Below are 24773 nucleotides of genomic sequence, written 5' to 3' on the forward strand. Positions count from 1 at the left end.
AGTGCTCGTGGGGGGATCGGAGGCCTCGGGGGGGCGGATCAGGTTCCTCGGGGGGGGAGTGATCAGATTCCTCGGGGGGGGGTCAGATTCCTCAGGTGGGGGGATCGGAGGCCTCGGGAGGTGATCAGATTCCTCAGGGGGGTGCTCAGATTCCTCGGGTGAGGGGAATTGGAGGCCTCGGGAGGTGATCAGGTTCCTCGGGGGGGTGCTCAGATTCCTCAGGTGGGGGGGATCGGCGGCCTCGGGAGGTGATCAGATTCCTCGGGGGGGGTGCTCAGATTCCTCGGGTGGGGGGAATCGGAGGCCTCAGGGGGTGATCAGATTCCTCGGGGGGGGTGATCAGATTCCTCGGGGGGGGTGATCTGATTCCTCAGGTGGGGGGAATCGGAGGCCTCGGGGGGTGATCAGATTCCTCGGGGGGGTGATCTGATTCCTCAGGTGGGGGGAATCGGAGGCCTCGGGGGGTGATCAGATTCCTCGGGGGAGGTGATCAGATTCCTCAGGTGGGGGTGGATCGGAGGCCTCGGGGGGTGATCAGATTCCTCGGGGGGGGGGGTGGTGATTTGATTCCTCGGGGGGACGGGGGAATCAGATTCCTCGGTGGGGGGGGGATCGGCGGCCTCGGGGGGGGGAATCAGATTTCTTGGGGGAGAGCGGGATCGATTGGGTCGATTAGGCTTATATTCGCTAGAGTTTAGAAGAATGAGAGGGGATCTCATTGAAACTTATAAAATTCTAACAGGACTAGACAGACTAGATGCAGGAAGGATGTTCCCGATGGTGGGGAGTCCAGAACCAGGGGTCACAGTCTAAGGATAAGGGGTAAGCCATTTAGGACAGAGATGAGGAGGAATTTCTTCACCCAGAGAGTGGTGAACCTGTGGAATTCTCTACCACAGAAGGCAGTGGAGGCCAATTCATTAAATATATTCAAGAAGGAGTTGGATATATTTCTTAAGGCTAAAGGGATCAAGGGATATGGGGAGAAAGCAGGGACAGGGTACTGAATTTGGAAGATCAGCCATGATCTCATTAAATGGCGGAACAGGCTCGAGGGGTGGAATGGCCTACTCCTGCTCCTATCTTCTATGTATTGGAGGCCTCGGGGGATTTCCAATCACGCGGGGTGGGTGAGGCAGGGATGCTGGATCCAGGAGGTAAGTAGAAAAGCACTTATCTCCGGGATCCAGCAGTCCTCGCCTTACTTTAGCTAGCAGGTTCCCCAAGACCTGGGAAACCCGACCAGCCACAGTTAAATTTGAAATGCTATATGAGGTACACCAGCCTCATTATAATATTTAAATGGACGACCCGCCTCCTGGAAGCGGGTTGGCTGCCCGCCCTGCCTCCATTAAAAGTGGAAGTGGGCGAGTTTCAAATTTGCAAGACTTTAACTTTCCTCCCAACCCCAACCCACCCGTTTTTTGGGGTTAAAATTCACCCCCGTAAGTCAGAGAACATGGTCACTCTCATCTGCTGTTACTATCATAATGTTGCCGTTGCTCTCTCCTCCTGCCTCTGACTCGCTCTTTCTCTTCTCTTTGGTTTCTCTCTCTGACATATTTTGCCCCTCTCTGTCATTTTCTGCTTCTCTCTCTGTCCGTTTCTTTCCTTTAGGCAGCAGGTGGTGGCTGATGTGATGTGAAAAGGAGCCAACAGCTGCAGGCTGCATTCGAGTTGGGGGTTGTGAGGAAAATGTTGCTCTCAGTGACTGTCTTCCCAACCCCTCTCTCGATCACTCATGCTTCTCCCGCCCCCTCGGCATCATCGCATCCCCTACCCCTTCACCTTCCCACTACTTCCTCCCCTTCCTACCCCCACTACCCCTTCCCATTCCCCTTTGAATTACCCACTCAACCCCTGTATGCTTCCTCCTGTTGTTCCGCTGTCACTGACCTCCATGTAACTCAGTGCCTCCAAGGGGGGAGGGCGCAATGACATTGTTACAAGTTTACACAGATGGGATCAGCGGTGGAGGTCAGGGCAGGGCCATCCAGAAAATACTGGAAACACTCAGCAGGTCAGGCAGCATCTGTGGAGAGAGAAACAGAGTTAACGTTTCAGGTTGATGACTTAGAAACATAGAAAAATAGGAGCAGGAATAGGCCATTCAGCCCTTTGAGCCTGCTCTGCCATTCAATATGATCATGGCTGATCCTCTATCTCAATACCATATTCCCGCTCTCTCCCCATACCCCTTGATGCCTTTTGTCTTTAGACCTTTCGTCAGAACTGAATAAAATTAAGGAGGTAACAGATTTTATGCAGGTGCAGACGCAGGGAAAGGGAGGAGGGGAGGAAAGAACAAAAGGGAAGGTCTGTGATGGGTGGAACGCAGGAGAGATTGAAGGACAAAGAGTATGATTGTACAAAGCAAAAGGAGATGGCAATGGAACAAGTAAAGAAACAAGAGATGGGTCTAGAAGAGGTGTAATTGGGAATGGCAGGATCACCAAAAGCTGGCATCTAGAAAAATAGGGGCAGAGGTTATGGCCTGAAATTGTTGAACTCGATGTTGAGTCCAGAAGGCTGTAAAGTGCCTAATCAAAAGATGAGGTGCTGTTCCTCGAGCTTACGTTGAGCTTTGTTGGAACAGTGTAAGAGGCCAAGGACAGAGATGTCAGAGTGGGAGTGGAGCAGAGAATTAAAGTGTCAGGCGAACAGAAACTCGGGGTCATGCTTACTGACTGAACGGAGATGTTCCGCAAAGTGGTCACCCAATCTGCGTTTGATCTCCCCAGCGTAGAGGAGACCGTATTGTGAGCAGAGAATACAGTATACTAAATTGCAAGAAGTACAGATAAATCGCTGTTTCACCTGGAAGGAGTGTTTGGGACCCTGGACGTTTTGAAGGGAGGAGGCAAAAGGGCAGGGGTTGCATCTCCTGCGCTTGCACGGGAAGGTGCCATGGGAAGGGGAAGGGGAAAGGGTGATGGGGTTGATTGAGGAGTGGACCAGGGTGTCACGGAGGGAGCGGTCCCTTCGGAATGCTGAAAGGGGAGGTGAGGGGAAGATGTGTTTGGTGGTGGGATCACGCTGAAGGTGGCGGAAATAGTGGAGAATGATCCATTGAATGTGGAGGCTGGTGGGGTGAAAGGTGAGGACAAGGGGAACCCTATCATGGTTCTGGGAGGGAGGGGAAGGGGTGAGAGCAGAAGTGCGGGAAATGGAATGGACATGGTCGAGGGTCGTGTCAACCACAGTAGAGGGGAATCCTCGGTTGAAGAAAAAGGAAGACCCATCGGAAGCACTAGTATGGAAGGTGGGATCAGCAGAACAGATGCGGCGGAGACGGAGAAACTGGGAGAATGGAATAAAGTCCTTGCAGGGAGCGGGGTGGAAGGAAGTGTAGTCCAGGTAGCTGTGGGAGTCAGTGGGCTTATAGTGGATGTTTGCCAATAGCCTCTCCCCAGAAATGGAGACAGAGAAGTCCAGGAAGGGAAGGGACAAGTCAGAGAGGGACCATGTGAAGGCGAGGGAAGGGTGGAAATTGGAAGCATAGTGAATGAAATTTTATAGTTCAGGGCGAGAGCCGGAAACGGCACCAATACAGTCATCAATGTACCGGAAAAAGAGGTGAGGGAGGGGACTTGACTAAGACTGGAACAAAGAATGTTCCACATATCCCATAAAAAGGCAGGCATAGCTTGGACCCATTGTTAAGTATGTGTATTGTATTGAACAATTAACACAAAGACTTAAACGTATAACTCAAACAGGTCTTTACTGGTTGGAGGTAGGGACTGCACGTAGGTCTTTACTTCATGCCCACAGGCGGGAACTGAGGGGAGATCAGTACCCACAGTACTATTTATACCCCTATGGCCAGGAGTGGTACTGCGTATCACTACGCCCAACAAGTAGTGCAGTCCTGTCCATAGGTTCAAGTAGCACACATATTACATACACAACATTCCTCCCTTCCTAGCTTTACAGTCATCTCCCCATTTAACATAACGTAATAACATATATACATATATAACTTCAGGTTTACATAACAGAATAACATAGATACATAGATAACTTCATGTCAAAACAGATCACAGATTCAGTCTCTGCGGAAAACAGTTCACAGATTCAATCTCTGTGGTGGAGTCGGTTCACGTTGCTGGAGTGACTCATTCAATAGTCCTTCCATGGATTTAACAGTTTGAACTTCCGAACTGAATTGGCTCCGTTCGGAGGGACCACGTGTGTGATCTGGTAGAGGTAATAATGGTTCAGATGGGTCATCTTCTGTTTCGACTTTTCCTTTTCTGCTTCTTGGAGACTCTCTGGGCTCCACTGTCAGCTGCCAGCTGCATGCGCAGTTCCTCCTTCTCTCCCTCCTTTTTCCGTAGTAGAGCCACCTTCTCCCGATGTTCCGTAGACTTTCGGTGCTCCTCCATGATTTCTGTATGGTGGGAGTCGAAGTTACAAGTTGGGCAGGACAGGACATAGTAATATTCGGTGTCGTCCTGATCTAGGCCAGCGAGAGGGTCTTCTATTTCCTCCATACCCAGCTGGGCGTTAGCCAGCTTTTGTTCCAAGTCCAGACATCTTTCCTGAAGAGACTTCTTCATGCGTACCTCTTCATCCAGCTTTTTCTGGGCTTTCAGCAAGTCGTTTACTAATGACCTCATTTGAGATTTTACTACTTCAACTTCTTTTGGAGATTGATTGATCGGACTATTCAATCCCTCTACCGGAGCAGCTGTTTCAGCGGTCTGTTGTTCTACGTTGACGTGAGTCAGCGTACTTTTGGCATCCAAGGGCTGCTCTGTTGCAGTCATCTCAGTCTGTGTTGCCACCTCAGCTCTTCCAATAACCTTTGAGAGCTCCGAACCCCTTTCGTTTGAATATTGAAGTTCGTGTTCAAGTTTTTCCCATTTCAGAGTCCTGTCCTTCAGCATATGCAGGAGTTGGCTGACCGTTAACTCCTCTGACATCAGACGTTTTGTGTGCTCCTGCTCCATTTTCTCCATCAGCTGCTTCTGTTGTCTTTCCAGATTCTCCAACTCTATATCAAAGAACTCTTTCGTTGCATTCAACTCTTGCTCACAACGGCGAAGCATTTGTTCTAATTGCTGTTGTAGTTTGAAATGGAGTTGAGTTCGAGCCCGGTGTCCCTCAGAAATGGGCACATCAGTAGACTTGCCAGATTCAGAATCCACAGTTAATCTATGTTGTTGTTGCTCAGTGGAATTCTGTGCTGAAACTTTGTCTTTTGCACCTGAGTTGGGCTTACCATCATCCGTTCCAGAGTCTGGGCCGACTATCTTCACCGAGTTCTCACTCGTTATTGTTTGTAGGAAATGCCAGTCCATATTCATTTTCCTAATCCACTCCCGTCCTAGTAGTGGAGAACCTCCTTCAGATATCACATATAAGTCCATTATTTGACTGTCTTCGCCCTTGTGGACCACTGCAACCTCTATTTTCCCGATGGGGTACACTCTTTGCCCCGTGTATGTTTTCAATATAATCCCCGTATCCTGTAGGGGAATATGTTGGAATAACTTTCCGTAATCTTTCTTATTTATGACCGTCAATGCCGATCCAGTGTCCAATTCCAGTTTTACTTGGACTCCTTCTATCTGAAGAGTAACCCAAATTGTCTGGAGGTCTGCACCCTTACCAACGTTGAGTACCCTTAAGCTAGCCAGTTCAATACTGCTTGCGTCTGAATCGGACTCCTGTTCGGCCACCTTGTGTACCTTTGCGTATTTCCCTTGCGGTGACTTCTTGTTGCTGGTCTTCTTCGCTGACCTGCATACTCTAGCTATATGTCCAAGCCTACCACAAGTTCTACATTCTTGGTTTTTAAACCAACACTGGTTCTGATCATGCGTTGTCTTTCCACAACGATAACATTTGCCAGAACTCACACCCAATTTGTGTGCACTGAGCTCCGGTGACCGTAGCTGCATTACTGCCGTGCCTCTCGCTGCGGCTTCGTGTGCTGCTGCCATAGTGACCGCCTTCTCAAGCGTCAGCTCATTCTCCTCGAGCAGTCGCTTTTGTGTATCCTGTTTAAATAAACCACACACAAATTTGTCTCGAAGTGCCTCTGTCAGTCCCGTTCCAAACTGGCAATATTTCGCTAATTTACGCAATTCCAGCAAATATTCAGCATTGCTTTCATGCTGTAGCTGCCTTCTGTCGTAAAATTTAAATCGTTCCGCTAGCATCAGCGGCGTGGGGTTTAGATGATCTTTCAGGACAGTAACAATCTCATCGAACGTCTTATCCGCCGGTTCATCTGGTGATAACAGGTGTTTCAATTGCCCGTATGTCTTCGCACCCATTAAATTTAATAATGTTAGAGCTTTATCTTGGTCACGAATTTTATTGGCCTTACAATAATTTTTTACTCTTTCAACATATATGGCCCAATCTTCGAGGTCACTATCAAAGGTGCTAATATTCCCGTGTTTAGGCATTGTAGATTTGCAATTTCTCAGATTTTATTTTCTTTACTTGTTATCAAAGATGGCGGCTTCCCGCTCTTGCCGTCGTCCTCCGCCCACAAAATGGCGGTTTTCCCGCGCTTGGCGGTCTTCACCCATCCCCCGACGCCGTCTCCCTTCAGCCCCCGAGTGCGGCCCTTATCTTCGCCGCGATCGCCCGAGTGCGGCCCTTATCAGCGGATGTGATCGCTGGATAGCGAAGTGGCTCCCGACCGAAGCGGCTCTTGCTCGCTCCCTCCCGGGCTCTGGCTTACCCGCTCGCGCGTTTCACCGCGGCTCTTATCAGGGATTGCGATCGCCCTTATCTTCTCCAACTTCCCCAGCCCTGTCTTTGCAGCCAACACTGCACGGCTTACCCCACCACCTAGGTTGAACAAGGAAACTGCAGAAAGACTTCTGTCAGTCGCTGGAAGCTGTCAGGATGGCTGCTGCATTCCAGTGCTCAGTCGCTGATGGAGGCTTCAGAGTCCTAAAGCCTGTCGCTTCTAGTGGGGTGGTGATGTTTGAAACCTCTCTTCAACTGCCGCAGGGTAAGAACCTGACTCGTCGCCAGTGTTAAGTATGTGTATTGTATTGAACAATTAACACAAAGACTTAAACGTATAACTCAAACAGGTCTTTACTGGTTGGAGGTAGGGACTGCACGTAGGTCTTTACTTCATGCCCACAGGCGGGAACTGAGGGGAGATCAGTACCCACAGTACTATTTATACCCCTATGGCCAGGAGTGGTACTGCGTATCACTACGCCCAACAAGTAGTGCAGTCCTGTCCATAGGTTCAAGTAGCACACATATTACATACACAACACCCATGTGGGTTCCCATAGCAGCATCTTTAATTTGGAGGATGTGAGTGGAGTCAAAGGAGGAATAATGATTTACTTGTACTTCTTGCAATTTAGTATACTGTATTCGCTGCTCACGATGCGGTCTCCTCTACATTGGAGAGACCAAACCTAGATTGGGTGACCGCTTTGAGGAACATCTCCATTCAGTCTGTAAGCGTGACCCTGAGCTTCCGGTCGCCTGTCACTTTAATTGTCCGCTCCACTCCCACTCTGACCTCTCCGTCCTTAGCCTCTTACACTGTTCCAAGGAAGCTCAAAATAAGCTCAAAGAACAGCACCTCATCTTTCAATGAGGCACTTTACAGCATTCTGGACTCAACATCAAATTCAACAACTTCAGGCCATAACCTCGGCCCCTATTTTTTCACATGGCAGCTGTTGATGATTCTGCCATTCCCATTTACACCTCCTCTAGACCCATCTCTTGTTTCTTTACTTGTCCCATTACCATCTCCTTTTTGCTTTGTACATCATCCCTTTTGTCCTTCAATCTCTCCTGCCTTCCACCCTATCACAGACCTTCCCTTTTGTTCTTTCCTCCCATCCTCCCTTTCCCTGCCTCTCTTGCTTAAAACCTGTTACATCTCTAACTTATTCCAGTTCTGACGAAAGGTCATCGACCTGAAATGTTAACTCTGTTTCTCTCTCCACAGGTGCTGCCTGACCCGCTGAGTAGTTCCAGCATTTTCTGTTTTTATTTCAGATTTCCAGCATCCACAGTATTTTGCTTTTGAAGAATAATGTTACTTTCATTTTAAGCAAGATTGTAAAGTGGTGGATAAAGCATGTTACAGATACATCCGTGAGGTCTGCAGCTATCAATGTCAGGGAGGTGTGTAATATCTTTACTTCAGGTTAGGCACATCAGATATTTTGGTTCAGCAACGTTGCTGTATTACAGTGAGGCTGAACCGCTGTTGCTCTTAGCCTGCAGTAAACATCAGAAACCACACTCCAGGTCCCAGGCTAACCACGGGAGATTACCAGTATAACCTTGGGCATAATTCCAAGATCCCCGATGGCCGAGTGTGTAAAGGCACAGTGTGGTGTGTTATCAGCTACCAGAAGGTCTAATCCTGGCCTGTGCTGTGTTAGCTGATCTTAGACAGGGCAGTCATTAGGACTTTAGAATTGGCCCCTGGGGAAGGAAGGGGGAAAAATGCTCCAGGATTCCTGCTCCTGATCGCTGTCAATCAACCCTCGCTGCAATGTGCCCCTGTGCGTATGTTGGATGAATAAGGATTGAGTTCTGTGATGTCCCCCATGGTTAAACAGCTAGATTACACTCACTGTTTAGGCTCACACTGAAGTCATTTGGGCAAGGTACTGGAGGGCAGTCTGTGCCCCTGGAACTGCACCCCAACTCATAGCAGAAAACCGTCACTAACTCGGCAAACTCACTCAGAGAGGTTAAAGGACAGTTGACGTGGGAAATAGAAAAATGTTGCACATCATACTACTGCAGCATGGGTGCTTTTCTGAGGTTGAGGCACATTTTTGGGCCCAAGTGGAGGGAGTTTTACATCGTATCCAGCCGTGCTGTTTCTGGTCTTGGGAGCGCTTCAGGCAGTGGGTACTTGAAAAGGAACATCTTAAATTGCCTACCCCTCATCCTGATGAGCACAAAGCTGAGAGAAGGTGTGAAAGTAGGAGTATCAGTAGGTCGAATCAGATCATGGAGCTTTGCCTGGATTCTGGGAGTGGGGGGGCGGTGGGGGCTGTCGAATTTTTAGCTGCTGAAGCCTGCCTGCAACCTGTGGTACTGCACCCCTCTTTTCAACCTTTCATAGTAGGATAGAGTTAAAAAGCCTTTATCAAACTGCATGTTCTGTGTGTTTCTCATTCACAGAGCAGCGTGCAGCTGTGATCGGTTATTGATGATACAAAGTGTTAAATCTGTGAGTTGTTCAAGTAATTAATACTCAGACTTAATCAGTAACAATAAAACAGGTCTTTACTGGTTGGAGGTAGGGACTATACGTAGGTCTTTACTTCATGCCCACAGGCGGGAACTGAGGGGAGATCAGTACCCACAGTACTATTTATACCCCTATGGCCAGGAGTGGTACTGCGTATCACTACGCCCTACAAGTAGTGCAGTCCTGTCCATAGGTTCAAAGTAGCACACATATTACATACACAACACAAAGATAGGTGGGAAAGCAAATTGTGTGGAGGACGCAAAGAATCTCCAAAGGGATATAGATAGGCTAAGTGAGTGGGCAAAAATCTGGCAGATGGAGATTAATCTGGGAAAATGCGAGGTTATCCACTTTGGTAGGAAAAATAAAAAAGCAAATTATTATTTAAATGGGGAGAGATTACAAAATGCTGAGGTACAGAGGGATCTGGGGGTCCTTGTACATGAATCACAAAAAGTTAGCATGCAGGTACAGCAAGTAATTAGGAAGGCAAATGGAATGTTGGCCTTTATTGCAAAGGGAATGGAGTATAAAAGTAGGGAAGTCCTGTTACAACTGTACAGGGCGTTGGTGAGACCACACCTGGAGTACTGCATACAGTTTTAGTCTCCTTATTTAAGGAAGGATATACTTGCATTGGAGGCAGTTCAGAGAAGGTTCACGAGGTTGATTCCGGAGATGAAGGGGTTGTCTTATGAAGAAAGGTTGAGCAGGTTGGGCCTATACTCATTGGAGTTTGGAAGAATGAGAGGGGATCTTATTGAAACATATAAAATTCTGAAGGGGCTTGACAGGGTAGATGTAGAGCGGATGTTTCCCCTCGTGGGGAAATCTAGAACTAGGGGGCAGTTTCAGAATAAGGGGGCACCCTTTTAAATCGGAAATGAGGAGGAATTTCTTCTCTCAGAGGGTCGTGAATCTTTGGAATTCTCTTCCCCAGAGAGCTGTGGAGGCTGGGTCATTGAATATATTTAAGGTGGAGATAGACAGATTTTTGAACGATAAGGGAGTTGAGGGTTATGGGGAGCGGGCAGGGAAGTGGAGTTGAGGTGGTCAATTTCTCCTACCTAGCCATGGGGCACTCAGGCTAGATCCCCTGCACCTGATCCCCACTCGCAGTTAAATCCTTGCATTTCACACCCCAGTACCTATTATTCCGTCTTGTGCTTTTTCTTTTGGTGCTGCTGTTCCCTGAGGATTAATCCGTGGAGCACTAAATCTGGCACTAATTTATTCAGGCACTACATGGTCTCTGGAAGCAGAATGCAACGTTACGGAGATGGAAGCAGGGCCACAGGACGGGTAATAGCTCCAGGCAGAAGCTATGCTTTTATTCAACAGACCGTTATCTGACCACCTGCCATCAGTAGTTCCGCTTCTCTGCCGCCGTGCACACGGTGGGAGAGCTGCCAGTCGGAGCTGTCAGCTGCTGACACATGTTTATAAAAGGCAACCTGAACGGATCTAGGAAGAATTAGTTTATTTCCAGTAGGCCTAAAGAGAGGCATGATTTGTCAACACTCTGGAGGGGGAGCGCGTCAAATTTAACCTTGTAAATCCCTGTGGAAGATGGTAGCTTGCCTGAATGGGTAAGTGTGTTGCCCAGTGTGGTGTTGTGTCAGACAGACCAGAATGTCCCAGACTAAATTGCCAGTGTTCGCTGAGTTACGTTGGGATGCAACAGTTGGTTTTTATCAGCCTAGAGATGAGGAAGGGGAAAGTTGGCATAAGTTCCCGTTGCTGATTTCTGCCTCGTGACTCCCGCTGGGGAAAGTGCCCCTGCGCAATGTCACATCAGAACAGAATCAGGCGCATCTGTAATAACCCGCACCGTTCCGGCAATCACTGTCTAGGCTCACACCTACAGAATTATCACTTGGCCAAGACACCAAACTGCAGTCAGTGGAACCGTACCCCAGTAAGAGCTGGCACCTTCAAGAGAGAAGTTGGGGTAGATGGAAATTAAACAAAGAATTGTCTTTATGGGGCAGGCTCCCTCTTTTCAAGTTATTATTCTTTTCCTATCATTTGGCCTCCCTTTGCTACGGACCATCAGTGACTGTGGGAGTGGGTGGACAAACTGCTGCTGGGGCCCTTATCAACCTCTAGAAGGGACTTTGAGACAACATCTGGAAGAGATGTGGCCCCTTACCTCCGTTAGTCTTCTCTCTCTCTTAATCTCCACATTTAAAAAAAGTCAAACATGGTACCGCCTAATCATTAATTCTTGATTTATCTCATCTTCTGTCCTACATTTTTCATCCTCATTTGTGTCTCTCACTATGGGTCTTGGCACTACACCCAAGTATCTCAATTTTCAAAATTGACTCCATGGGGATTATTCCTCTGATTTTTCCCTCCATTCCTGTGGTGAGGAGTTGCAAATGGAACTGAACACTGTGCAATCATCAGCGAACATCCCCACTTCTGACCTTATGATGGAGGGTAGGTTACTGATGAAGCAGCCAAATGCTGCCTTGATGTCAAGGGCAGTCACTCTCACCTCACCTCTGGAATTCACCTCTTTCGTCTATGTTTGGACCAAGGCTGTAATGAGGTCTGGCGCCGAGTGGTCCTGGCAGAACCCAGACTGAGCATCGGTGAGCAGGTTATTGGTAAGTGCTATTAGTGAACCAAATGGGTTTTTTCGACAATCCAGTAGTTACACGGTCACCATTATACTAGCATTTTATTCCAGCTTTATTTAGTTAGCTAAATTTAAATTCCCCAGCTGCTGTGGTGGGATTTGAACTCATGTCTCCAGATTATTCGTCCAGGCCTCTGGATTACTAGTCCAGTAACACAATCACTATGCTGCTGTTCCCACATGAATAAACCAGCAATCCTCACAGCCAGCACAGGAAATACAGTGACTAGCATTTTTAAGAGTTCATTAAAAACATGCATTGTCACTTTACTTTTTAAATGCCACTGCAGTCCTCTAATGTTGAACTGTGGCGGAGACCCCATAGGGACAGTAACACAATTCACTATGTATAGCCAATGTTGTTATCGCTCCACGTTATGTACGGAACTTGGTTGGGTTATCGGGGCAGGGTCCCTTTAAGAGTCGTCGATTGTGTGATGACGTTATAGCCCTGCGACGAGGCCGAGTCCCTCAGTCCATGCGGAGAGTTAATAAAGCTAACACGCGTTTTTCTTTGCTGCTATGAAAGTCTCGCAGTCCGTTGATTTCCAGCGACTCCTACATTGGTGACCCCGTTTCTCTTTTGGACGTTTCCAAAGACTTTATCTGAGATGGCGACGAATGCCGTTTCTCTCAAATTACCTGAGTTTTGGGAACGACAGGCTGCCGCTTGGTTTGCCCAGGCCGAGGCTCAGTTTGCACTCTGGGACATCACCGCGGATGACACGAAGTATTACGTCGTCTCTGCTCTCGGCAGCTCCACCGCGGCCAGAGTCGTGAGCCTGCTCGAGGACCCCCCGGAGCACCACAAATTTGCGATGCTGAGAACGCACCTCCTAGAGACTTTTGGACTAACTGAACCCAAGCGCACACACCAGCTTCTCTCTCTACCCGGGCTTGGCGACTCCAAGCCCTCAGAACTGATGGACCACATGTTAACCCTCCTGGGCAAGCACAAGCCGTGTTTCTTCTTCAGAGAACTGTTCCTATAACAGCTGCCAGGGCAGGTACGGTCGGCTTTAGCCAACTCTCATATTGGTGATTTCCACGACCTGGCGAAGGAGGCCGAGAAATTTTTCTCCGCCGGGCAACAGTACTGCGTAGCCATGCGGGGCCCTGCCCCCACCGCCACAGCCCAACGGCGGCAGCCCCCAAGCATGTGCTTCTACCACGCGCAGTTCGGCCCCAAAGCTAAGAAGTGCCGGCCTCCCATGCAGCTTTACCGCGTCGGGAAACGCGAAGGCCCACTCATTAGCTACCATGGCTGTCGGCCATTCAGGTAGTCTGTTATTCATTACGGACACTGACTCTGGACATTGTTTCCTCTGCGACACGGGTGCCCAGCTGAGCGTCCTGCCTGCGCCAACCATAGACATACAGGGGGGGAACCACGGCCCCGCCCTCGAAGCCGCCAACGGCAGTTCCATCCGTACCTTCGGGAAACGGAGCGTGACGCTGTGTTTTGGCGGGCAGCGTTTCACTTGGGACTTTGTTACAGCGAAAGTGTCCACCCCCCTTCTCGGCGCTGACTTCCTCTGCGCCAATGGCCTTTTGGTGGATGTCAAGAACCAACGTCCCGTCAACGCTGAGACTTTCAGTTCGCTCCTGTGTTCGCTCAGTGGTTCCGGCACGACGAAGTTGTCCAGCGCACTCTCGGCCGCCGACGAGTTTTCCCGCCTCCTCGCCGGGTTCCCGGACCTCACGAAGCCCACTTTCTCATCCGCCGCCACCAAGCACGGGGTAGAACACCACATCCCGACCACCGGTCCGCCTGTCTACGCCCGCGCTCGGCGCCTTGACCCGGGGAAACTCGCCATCGCTATCATTTGCCGGTCGAACGGTCCGTGGGCCTCACCCCTCCACATCGCACCGAAACCAGGCGGCGGTTAGCGCCCGTGCGGCGATTACCGGCGCCTCAACGACACTACAACTCCCGACCGCTACCCGATTCCACACATCCAGGACCTTTCCGCCCGCCTGGCCGGGAAATTTGTTTTCTCTAAAGTGGACCTCATTTGGGGTTACCACCAGGTCCCTGTCCGGCCGCAGGACGTCCCGAAAACCGCGGTGATCACCCCGTTCGGACTGTTCGAATTCCTCCGCATGCCATTCGGTCTCAAAAACGCCGCTCAGGCTTTTCAACGCCTAATGGACACCGTGTTACGGGACCTGCCATTCCTGTTTGTCTACCTGGACGATATTCTCATCGCCAGCGCCTCCAGGACGGAGCATGTGTCCCACCTCCGGACTCTCTTCGAACGCCTCAGCCAGCATGGCCTAATCGTCAATCCGGCCAAGTGCCAGTTCAGGCTGTCCTCGATCGACTTTCTCGGGCACCGCATCACGAAGGATGGGGCGGTGCCACTGCCGTCGAAAGTGGAGGGCGTGAAGGATTTTCCGCAACCCTTCACCGTGAAGGCCCTGCAGGAGTTTTTGGGCATGGTGAACTTTTATCATCGCTTCGTTCCCCGGGCAGCCCAGCTTATGCGGCCCCTTTATGAGGCCCTCAAAGGCAAGCCTGCCAAGCTCGCCATCGACTGGTCCGAGGAGATGGCCAATTCTTTCACAGACATGAAAAGGGCCCTGGCTAACGCGACCATGCTGGCGCATCCATTGCCCGATGCGCCGATCGCTCTCACCACTGACGCTTCGGACTATGCTGTCGGCGCCGTCCACGAACAGTGGGTCAACAGCACCTGGCAGCCGCTTGCCTTCTTCAGCCGGCAGCTCCGCCCCAACGAGCGGAAGTACAGCACCTTTGATCGCGAGCTTCTCGGCCTCTACCTCGCCATCCGACACTTCCATTTCCTGCTGGAGGCCCGCCCGTTCACGGCATTCGTGGACCACAAGCCATTGACCTTTGCCATGGCCAAAGTTTCCGAGCCGTGGTCGGCCCGTCAGCAGCGCCAGCTTTCCTTCGTCTCCGAGTTCACGATGGACATCCAGCATGTGGCTGGGAAAGACAACCCCGTCGCTGACTGTCTCTCCCAGGCTGTCGCCAGCGCCGTACACCTCGGCATCGACTACACCCGCAAGGCGGCCGACCAGGCCTCCGACCCGGACGTCCAGGCCTACAGGACGGCTGTCATGGGCCTTCAGTTAGCGGACGTCGCGTTTAACGATGCCGGCACCACGCTCCTGTGCGACGTCTCCGCTGGGCAGCCATGCCCCGTCGTGCCCGATGGGTGGAGACGGCAGGTTTTCGACGCCGTCCATAGCCTTTCCCACCCGGGCAGGAAGCCGTCACAGAAGCTGGTGGCGGCTAAGTTCGTCTGGCACGGGCTCAAGAAGGACATTCGCGACTGGGCCAATACCTGCGTGGTATGCCAGCGCTCGAAAGTGCATCGCCATACTAAGGCCCCGTTGGCGCCTTTCGCGGTGCCCGAGAGGCGGTTCGACCATGTTAACGTGGACCTGGTGGGGCCCCTGCCGCCCTCCCGCGGGTTCACCCACCTCCTCACGATGGTCGACAGAACCACCCGATGGCCGGAAGCCATCCCGCTGTCATCAACAACGTCCGCCGATGTGGCTCGGGCGTTCATCAGCACTTGGGTCGCCCGGTTCGGTGCCCCATCTGACATTTCCTCCGACCGGGGGCCCCAGTTCACGTCAGAGCTCTGGAACGCTGTCGCCCAAGGCCTCGGGTTGAGACTCCACCGCGCCACCGCATATCACCCTCAGGCTAACTGGCTGTGCGAACGGTTTCATCGCTCCATGAAGGCCGCGCTCCGGGCCGGCTTCAGGGTGACAGTTGGATCGACAGACTCCTGTGGGTCATGCTGGGACTCGGGACCGCGCCCAAGGAGGACCTCCTGTCCTTGTCCACCGAGCTCGTCTATGGGCAGCCGCTGCGGGTTCCCGGGGATTTCGTCCCCAAAGCCATGGACCCTTGGTCCGCAGCCCATCAGCGGTCCGCCCTCCTGGACAACGCCAAGGTTTTCGCGCCGGTGCCCACGTCGCAGCATGGTCTCCCTCAGTCCCACTTTCCGCCCGACCTTCGTGCGGCGGAGTACGTTTTCGTCCGCCACGACGCCCACCGGGGACCTCTTCACCCGCCCTGCGACGGACCATTCCGCGTCCTGGAAGCCGGGGACAAGGCCTTCGTGGTGGATGTCGGCGGTAAGCCGGACTACATTTCCGTGGACCGACTTAAGCCGGCCCACCTGGATCTGGACCGACCCGTTGGGTTGGCCCTGCCCCCGCGGCGGGGCCGACCTCCGGCTTCTGCACCCTCAGTCCACCACCGAGCGCCCAGGGACCCTCCTGCGACCTCCCCGGTCCCCGCCCCGGACTTAAGGAGCCGTTTCGGCCGTGTGATCCGGGCCCCTCAGCGACTGACATTGCCAGTTCTAGTGAATTCTGGGGGGACGTATGTGGCGGAGACCACATAGGGACAGTAACACAATTCACTATGTATGGCCAATGTTGTTATCGCTCCACGTTATGTACGGAACTTGGTTGGGTTATCGGGGCAGGGTCCCTTTAAGAGTTGTCGATTGTGTGATGACGTTATAGCCCTGCGACGAGGCCGAGTCCCTCAGTCCATGCGGAGAGTTAATAAAGCTAACACGCGTTTTTCTTTGCTGCTACGAAAGTCTCGCAGTCTGTTGATTTCCAGCGACTCCTACAGAACTATCATTACCCGCACAATGGGAAGGCTCCTGCCTACAGCCCCAATTAGCAGTCTGCACACAGCCTGTTGTGTTACCCCCAGGGAAGCGAGAGCCCTTAGCTTCAACAGTCTGCAATGAAAAACCTGTGTAAACATGATGGCATGTCTTTGCCTTTTTACTAGTTAGCTGCTGTGACTAATACCTCATTTATAGCAAGGAACGAAGGTTGGATTCAGCGAGGAGTCTGACCTCCATCTGTTGCTTGTCAACTGGATAAATTACAAGTAGTGGTGTTTAGTGATCAGTGCCAAGAACCACTGACTCGGCTCGGAGCTGCCATTCTGAGACTGGGGAGTGGTTTGCAAGCGGAAAATTGCTAAATATGGAGAAACAGTCCTGATAACCATTGTTTTTTTGCCAACACAACAGTGATTACACTTCAAAAGTAACTCATTGGCTGTAAAGTGATTTGCAGCATCCTGAGGATGTATAAGGTGCTAAATAAATGCGTAATCTTTCTTTTTGTACCTAGCGAGTAGACATATCATTGGATCAGCTTTGTTCCCTGACCAAACCTTTGATTAATTGTTACTTTTCCCCTGTAAATTGCAGAGCAGGCTTCTTCTGGTAGATGTGAAGATGCAGGTTGCTTGATTGATGGCTAAGCTCAACATTGAATAGTATGAACTATGTGCCTAATGTGATTATCTGTGTGGATAATGCCACCAGAGAGAGGGATGAGCTCAGGTTTCATTGCCACACTCTCTAGAGGGAACGTTACAATGGCAGATGCCTCTGCTTTGTGCACAGAATGTACAAACAGACCCAAGCTGAGCTCTAACACCTGCTAGGCCCTGTTTTATTCAGGTGGAGCTGAGTAGAAATGCAGACCAGTTTGTAAAACTATTTTCTTTATAACTTGTGAAACCACAGTGAAAGGCCAGGACCCAGCCTGCAGGGTACTACCAAGGCTGAAAAGACATGAGGTAAATGGGGAACTAGAGATACCAATAGAGTTCAAGAGTGTTACGTCCGTGTAATAATAAGAAAAGGACTGCAGAGAACGGTACAACAGGTGTTTACTCAACGTGGTTCAACTGCAACTGAAACAACAGATTACTACTCAGCGTTATATACAGGTGTGGTCACTGCCGGTACTACAGTATACATGAGCTGTAGAAAGTAGTTCCCCCCCTTAAAGGTACATACATTACAATTCCTCCCCTTTTAGATTAACAGTACCATAACACTCATTTAACAATTAAATATCAAACTAATTACAATTAACACTTTTAACATGCAACATTAGCTGAAAATAGTCTATTTATAAATTCAGTCTTTGGGGAGGCTTCCTGATTCTTTCTGGATAGCGCCTTTCCCGAGTGTCTTGCTCTTGGTGCGGAGGCGATTCTGGCCCCCTGTCGTCGGTTGGTTCATCAGCTTCCGATGCTACTGTTTCTGGGGTAGATGCTACCTGTACGTCGGGTTCATCACCAGGTACATATGGGCGAGGCATGGGGTTGGCTTGTTCCTGTGACTCTAGGATCTGGTCAGCATAGCGTCTCACGATGCTCTCCCCAACGTCCACTGTGTACATTAGGGGGCCCTGCCGTGTGCATATCGTTCCTGGCTGCCATTTTTCTGTTCGGTAGTCGCGGGCCAAGACTGGTTGCCCTACATTGAAGCTCCTTGTTGGCTTCTCATGGATGTGCTGGAATTGCTTACTCTCAACATCTCTTCGTACGTTTGGTCTGAGCAAATCCAGGCGAGACCTTAACCTTCGGTTAAAGAACATCATGGCTGGGGCCTGGTTGGTGACTGCATGTGTCGCATTCCGGTAGGCGAACAGGAAATTGTCCACCTTGTGCTGCAGCGGAATGTTGTCATTGTACATAGCCTTTATTGCCTTCTTAAAGGTTTGTACGAACCTCTCAGCCAATCCATTTGTGGCTGGATGATACGGGGCGGATGTGTAATGCCTTACCCCATTTTTTTTCAAGAACCTCCGGAACTCTTCGGACACAAACTGTGGTCCGTTGTCGGAGCAAATCTGTTCTGGCAAGCCATTCCTGGCAAAAATGGTCCGTAGGACTGCAATAGTTTTCTCCGTGGTGGTGGAGGACATTTTGATGACCTCAGGCCATTTCAAGTGCGCATCCACGGCTATTAAAAACATTGAGTCCATGAATGGACCAGCAAAATCAATATGCACCCGTTGCCATGGAGATGAGGGCCACTCCCATGGGTGTAGAGGGGCCTGTGGTGGTGCATTTTAGACTTTCTGGCATCCTGAGCAGCTCTTGGTCAGGTCCTCGATTTGTTTATCGATTCCCGGCCACCACACATAAACCCTGGCTAGGCTTTTCATTTTTACCCCTCCCAGATGACCCTCATGAAGCTCATTGAGCACTCTCTCCCTTAACTTGGGTGGAATTACCACTCGGGATCCACACATCAAGGTCCCCCGGCACACTGACAGCTGTTCTCTCCTTGTCGAGAATGCTGGCAACAGTGAGTCGCCATATGCTGGCCATCCCTTCACCGTCAAATCATATACCCGAGACAGTGTCGGGTCATTTCGGGTTTCCTTTTCGATACAAGTGTTAGTTACCGGTAGGTATTCAACTATAGTCGAATGGAATATTTCAACAGGATCCACTGCTGGTGCTTCCTCCGCAGTAGGCAGTGGCAGGCGTGATAGCCCATCAGCATTTCCATGCTGTTTCGTGCCCTTATATTCAATCTCATAGTGGTGCGCCCCTAGAAAAGTGACCATCTTTGTAGTCGTTGCACAGTCATCACCGGAACGCCCTTCTTCGGATTAAAAATGGAGACAAGAGGCTGGTGATCAGTCAGCAAGGTGAATTTCTGCCCGTGCAGATAGTGATTGAACTTTTTCACTCCCCACACTAGGCTGAGTGCCTCCCTGTCAATCTGGGCGTAGTTACGCTCGGTTGAGGTTAGTGATCGTGACGCAAAGGCTATTGGCCTCTCTGAGCTGTCCGAGAATTTGTGCGACAGCACCGCTCCAATGCCGTAGGGTGACCCATCACAAGCCAACCGAATTGGTAACGCTGGGTTGTAATGGGCCAATACCTCTTTCGATGTGATTAGTGTTTTGCTCTTCTGCAAAGCTCGTCTACATTCGTCATTCCACTTCCATGGCACCCCAGTTTGCAGTAGGATGTTCAGTGGGTGTAGTATTGTAGACAAATTTGGCAAGAACTTATGGTAGTAGTTTACCAGCCCGAGGAACGACCTCAGTTGTGACACATTTTCCGGTGCTGGAGCCTTGACTACTGCCTCAATCTTCTCTGGGGACTTATGGAACTCATCTTTATCGATAACGTGGCCACAATACGAGATCTGTTTTCTAAAAAACTCGCATTTGGGGCGGTTAGCTTGGAGCCCATATTCCTGCAATCTAGTGAGCACCTGCTCCAGGTTGGCAAGGTGATCACTGTCATTTTCGCCCGTGACCAGGATGTCGTCCAAATAACACTAGGTTCCTGGGATCCCTTGCAGGACTTGTTCCATTGCCCTCTGCCAAATAGCCGGAGCTGATGCTACCCCGAATACCAGCCGGTTGTATTGGTAGAGACCTTTATGGGTGTTGATTGTGAGGTATTTTTTTGATGCTTCTTCTACCTCCATTTGCAGATACGCCTGGGCCAGATCAATCTTAGTGAAGCGTTTCCCTCCAGATAGCGAGGCGAAAATATCTTCAATCCGCGGAAGTGGATATTGTACGGTGTGAAGGACCGGGTTCACTGTTACCTTAAAGTCCCCACAGATGCGAACCTTCCTTGGTTCCCCAGGCGTGCTGCTCAACGACTTTTTCATCACAGGGACGATGGGTGTAGCCCACTCGCTCCAGTCTACCTTGGACAGTACACCTGAACGTTCCAGACTCTCCAGCTCTGCTTCGACAGCTGGGCGGATCGCATAAGGTACCGGTCTGGCCTTAAAAAATTTTGGGCTTGCGTTTTCTTCCATTTTAATCATCGCTGTCATGCCTTTTAGTGTTCCGAGTCCTTGCTGGAACACTTCTTTCGCGTCAGTTAGGATCTTTGACAGTCGCCCAGGTGTGACGTCATCATCCTTTTTGTCAGCCACAGTCAGTGCCTGTATGGAATGCCAATCCAGTTGTATTTTCCGGATCCATTCACGTCCCAGTAATGGTGGTCCTCCATCTTGCAATACATACAGGTCTAGTTTTGGTGTTTCCTTACCGTTATATATAACGGTCACCCTTATTTTTCCTTTGGGGTAGACTTTTTGCCCCGTGTACGTCTTCAAAATAATTTTTGTGTCTCTCAAGGGTATGTGTGAGAATAGCCGCTCGTAGTCCCGTCGGTTTATGACTGTTAGAGCTGATCCTGTGTCCAATTCCATCTTTACCTGGACTCCTGCTGTCTTGAGAGTGACCCAAATGGTTCGGTGATCCTCTGTTGTGATCACATTATGCAGTTTCAGACAACTCAGTTCCCTGCTTTCGGAGTCGTTATCACTCTTTTGTTCATCTGAACTATTCTCTGTTATCTTATGTACCTTCTTGTACTTTCCTTTGGTCGGTTTCTTATTGCTGGTTTTCTTTCCCAACCTGCAGACTCGCGCTATGTGTCCTACTTTTCCACACTGTCTGCACACTTTGTCTTTGAACCAGCAATCATTCTGGTCGTGTGTTGTTCTGCCGCAGCGATAGCACTTCTCTGTTCCATATGACATTTCGTTTGTGCCATATTCTTGCGGCCTCTGTTGTATCTCTGCAGCGCCCCGTGCTGCTGCTTCATATGATACCGCAATGCTGAAAGCCTTTTCCAGAGTAAGGTCCTTTTCAGATAAAAGCCGTTTCTGGGTTCCTTCACTTTGAAGCCCACACACAAACTTGTCCCTTAAAGTATCTGCTAGTCCCGTTCCAAACTGGCAGTGTTTCGATAGCTTGCGCGTTCCGTTAAATACTCAGCATTACTTTCATCTTTATGCTGGTTCCTTTTGTGAAACTTAAATCCTTCTGCTATCAGCAGCGGTGTGGGGTTTAAGTGGTCCTGTAAGATTGACACTATGTTTTCAAAATCCTTTTCTGCTGGCTTCTCTGGGGTTACTAGGTTTCGTAGTAAGCTATACGTTTTTGCACCCATTGAATTCAACAATACCAGCGCTTTCTTGTCATCTGGCACTTAATTCGCCTTGCAGTATACTTCTATGCGTTCGACATATGTCGTCCAATCTTTGACTTCATTGTCGAACGCTATGATACTGCCACTCTTCGGCATTTTTGGGTGTGGTTAGACTGGCTTAAAATGGCGTCTCCCGCACTTTCCTTTCTTCCCTGCTGCGGCTTAAAATGGCGTCTCCCGCGCTGCTGCCAACGCCGCTCTCGGCGGTCCTCGTGGCAAATGGCGACGCCCTGTGGGTTTCGTGCGCTGCTCCTGCGCTGCTGCCAACGCCGCTCTCTGCAGTCCTCGTGGCAATGGCAGCGCCTCGCATTTTCCTGCGCGCCTCTCTCCCCCGTTGACGCTGCTCGGCCCTTGAACACCGGCTGCGCTCTGCTCTCTCTCGCCTCTCTCCCCCGTTGATGCCGCTTGGTCCTGAACACTGGCGCCCTGTGCGCTCTGCCCTCTCTCCCCCGTCGACGCTGCTCGGCCTTTTTCTGTGCCGCTCGGTCGGGCTCTAGCCCGTCGCTGTCCGGGAAGGGTCTGCGCAGTACCTGTTGCCAGCCCGTTTCGCTGGACCACCGTGACTGGAAAGCCAAGCCTGGCTCTCGACAGCCTCCCCTGCGATGCTCAAATCTCCGCTGGATGACTGGGTGGTTGCCCATGGTCGACGCCCGTGCTTCTGGACTCGACCTTCTTCCACTGTTCTCCAGGAGCGAATCCCTGGGAGGTGATGCAGAGTTGCAGGTAGGTTCGAACTTGCTCGTCGCCACTGTTACGTCCGTGTAATAATAAGAAAAGGACTGCAGAGAACGGTACAACAGGTGTTTACTCAACGTGGTTCAACTGCAACTGAAACAACAGATTACTACTCAGTGCTATATACAGGTGTGGTCACTGCCGGTACTACAGTATACATGAGCTGTAGAAAGTAGTTCCCCCCTTAAAGGTACATACATTACAAAGAGAGTGAAATAAAAGTGACAGTGAGGGGCAGAGAGAGTTAAGGCACTTTTATGCTGCTGAGTTTTTCCCCTTCTGTCTAGGGGGAGCAACCTCCATTCATTGGATTTAAGAGGCTATTAGAAGCACTTTTAGAAAGCAGAAATTGTAATGCAGACTAGGTGAAATTGATCCATCCAAAAGGGCCGAATGACCTTTTCCCCTTCTTAAGGTTCTTATGATTGGATTCTGTCCTGTATCTCACTCCAGGTATCTATTATCTTTGTAAACCATCTGAACTCCTAAATGTAAGAGTTTTAGGACAAAGAGCAGAAGTTTTTGTACACATTGGGTTGTGAGGCTGTGGAATACACTACCAAAGTTAGTGATTGAAGCACAGACCATAACATTTAAGAATAGGTTCGATAGGTGGTTGAATGGAAGGGGTGTAAAGGGATATGGGATTAGGACAACTGTTCATGTGGAGAATAAACACGAGAACAGACTGGTGGGCCAAACAGCCTGTTTCATGCTGTAATTTCTGTGAAATTCTTTGTAATTTGATTCCAGCCTGTAACTCACTCCTGGGCATCCATTGCTCTATATTTAAACCATCTGAACCCCTCGATTAGATTTACTCCTGGGTATCCATATTTCTATCTATAAGCTATCCAAAACCATGAATTGGATTCCGACCCATTGTTCTGTATGTAGATTGGGCCTGACCGAATAGCTGTGCGTGACAGAGGTCTGACTGTATATTAGTGTAAATGTATGCACGGTAGTGTGGACCAGTGCCTGGCAGTCCTACTGTAATCAGAGGTGTCCGTTTATTTGATATTTGTCCAGAAGGTTACAATGGAAGCCCCTGTGTGTCTGAAAAAGAGAGAAGAGTTAAATAAGTACACAGGGAGTGTAATGAGAGGTGTGACACTGGACAGTGAATCGCAGTTGGATGAGATAGTTCAGCGGCGTTTACTTCTTACTAAGGCACTTTAGTCTGGGCTTTCATCCGCTGACTGCTTTATTTTAAAACCCCATTATGTCTTTTTCTTCCTCTTTACCCTCCAGATGCTTCAGCCACAGTTCAAACCACACGGCCTGAAGGATGTTTTGTCTAAACTCTTCCTCATTGTGCCCGGAGAGAACCCATATGGCTCATGGGACCATTCCCGGTGTCGGCGCTGTGCAGTGGTGGGGAATTCTGGAAACCTGCATCAATCGCATTACGGAGCAGACATCAACTCTCAGGATTTCATCATGAGGTAAGCACAATACTGAGCGGCCCAGGTGTGAGATCCTTTATAACTAGTCTACTTTTTAAAATTCCTGGTTAAATTCCAGTTGTGTTTGCTTGACAGTGAAATAAGCAATGGCTTGAATCATGTTAAACGTTTGATACTGAAGAAATTGAAATAAAAAGAGAAAATGCTGGCATACAATGCAGGTCAGTCAGCATCTGAGAGAGCAACACCGATTATTTTTTGGGTGCACACCCTTCACCTGAGCTTCACTTGCTTTCAACTGCTGTGCGTTTCCAGCATATTTTCTTTTTATTTCAGATTCTCAGCATCGAGGATAGAAATTGCTCGACAAAAAGTGACCAAGATCGATCTAGCTCAGAATCATAGAATGGTTACAGCACAGAAGGAGGCCATTCAGCGCGTCCAGCCCCGTGCCGGCTCTCTGCAAGAGCACTTCAGCTAGTCCCACTTCCCTGCCCTTTCCCCATAGCCCTGCAATTTTTTTTCCTTCAGGTTCTTATCCGATTCCCTTTTGAAAGCCACAATTGAATCTGCCTCCACCACCCTTTCAGGCAGTGCATTCCAGATCCTAACCACTCGCTGAGTAAAAAGCTTTTTCCTCATGTTGCCTTTGGATCTTCCGTCAATCACCTTAAATCTGTGTCCTCTGGTTTTCGACCCTTCCACCAATGGGAACAGTTTCCCTCTATCTACTCTGTCTAGACCCCTCATGATTTTGAACACCTCTATCAAATCTCCTCTCAACCTTCCCTGGTCTAAGGAGAACAACTCCAGCTTCTCCAGTCTATCCACGTAACTGAAGTCCCTCATCCCTGGAACCATTCTTGTAAATCTTTCCTGCACCCTCTCTAAGGCCTTCACATCCTTCTTAAAGTGCGGTGTCCAGAATTGGACACAATACTCCAGTTGTGGCCGAACCATTGTTTTATA

The 24773-nt window shown here is 49.9% G+C and overlaps 1 protein-coding gene across 10 annotated transcripts in view; it reads left to right on the forward strand.

The window, feature by feature from the left end:
* The window catches only part of st3gal2 (ST3 beta-galactoside alpha-2,3-sialyltransferase 2), a 782475-nt gene that overhangs the window by 407606 nt on the left and 350096 nt on the right, over nucleotides 1-24773 (forward strand). For 9 of the 10 annotated variants that reach the window (XM_085990964.1, XM_085990963.1, XM_085990972.1 and 6 more), the window contains one exon: nucleotides 23650-23843. In XM_085990964.1, coding sequence (XP_085847090.1) covers nucleotides 23650-23843 — 194 coding nt within the window. Of the gene's footprint in view, nucleotides 1-23649; nucleotides 23844-24773 lie in introns of those variants that run through there. The other variant, XM_085990973.1, reaches the window with a different exon arrangement.

This window comes from Somniosus microcephalus, chromosome 6 (assembly GCF_052327205.1).
Source record: "Somniosus microcephalus isolate GS21.2 chromosome 6, FLI_Smic_1.0, whole genome shotgun sequence".
Lineage (NCBI taxonomy): Eukaryota > Metazoa > Chordata > Chondrichthyes > Squaliformes > Somniosidae > Somniosus > Somniosus microcephalus.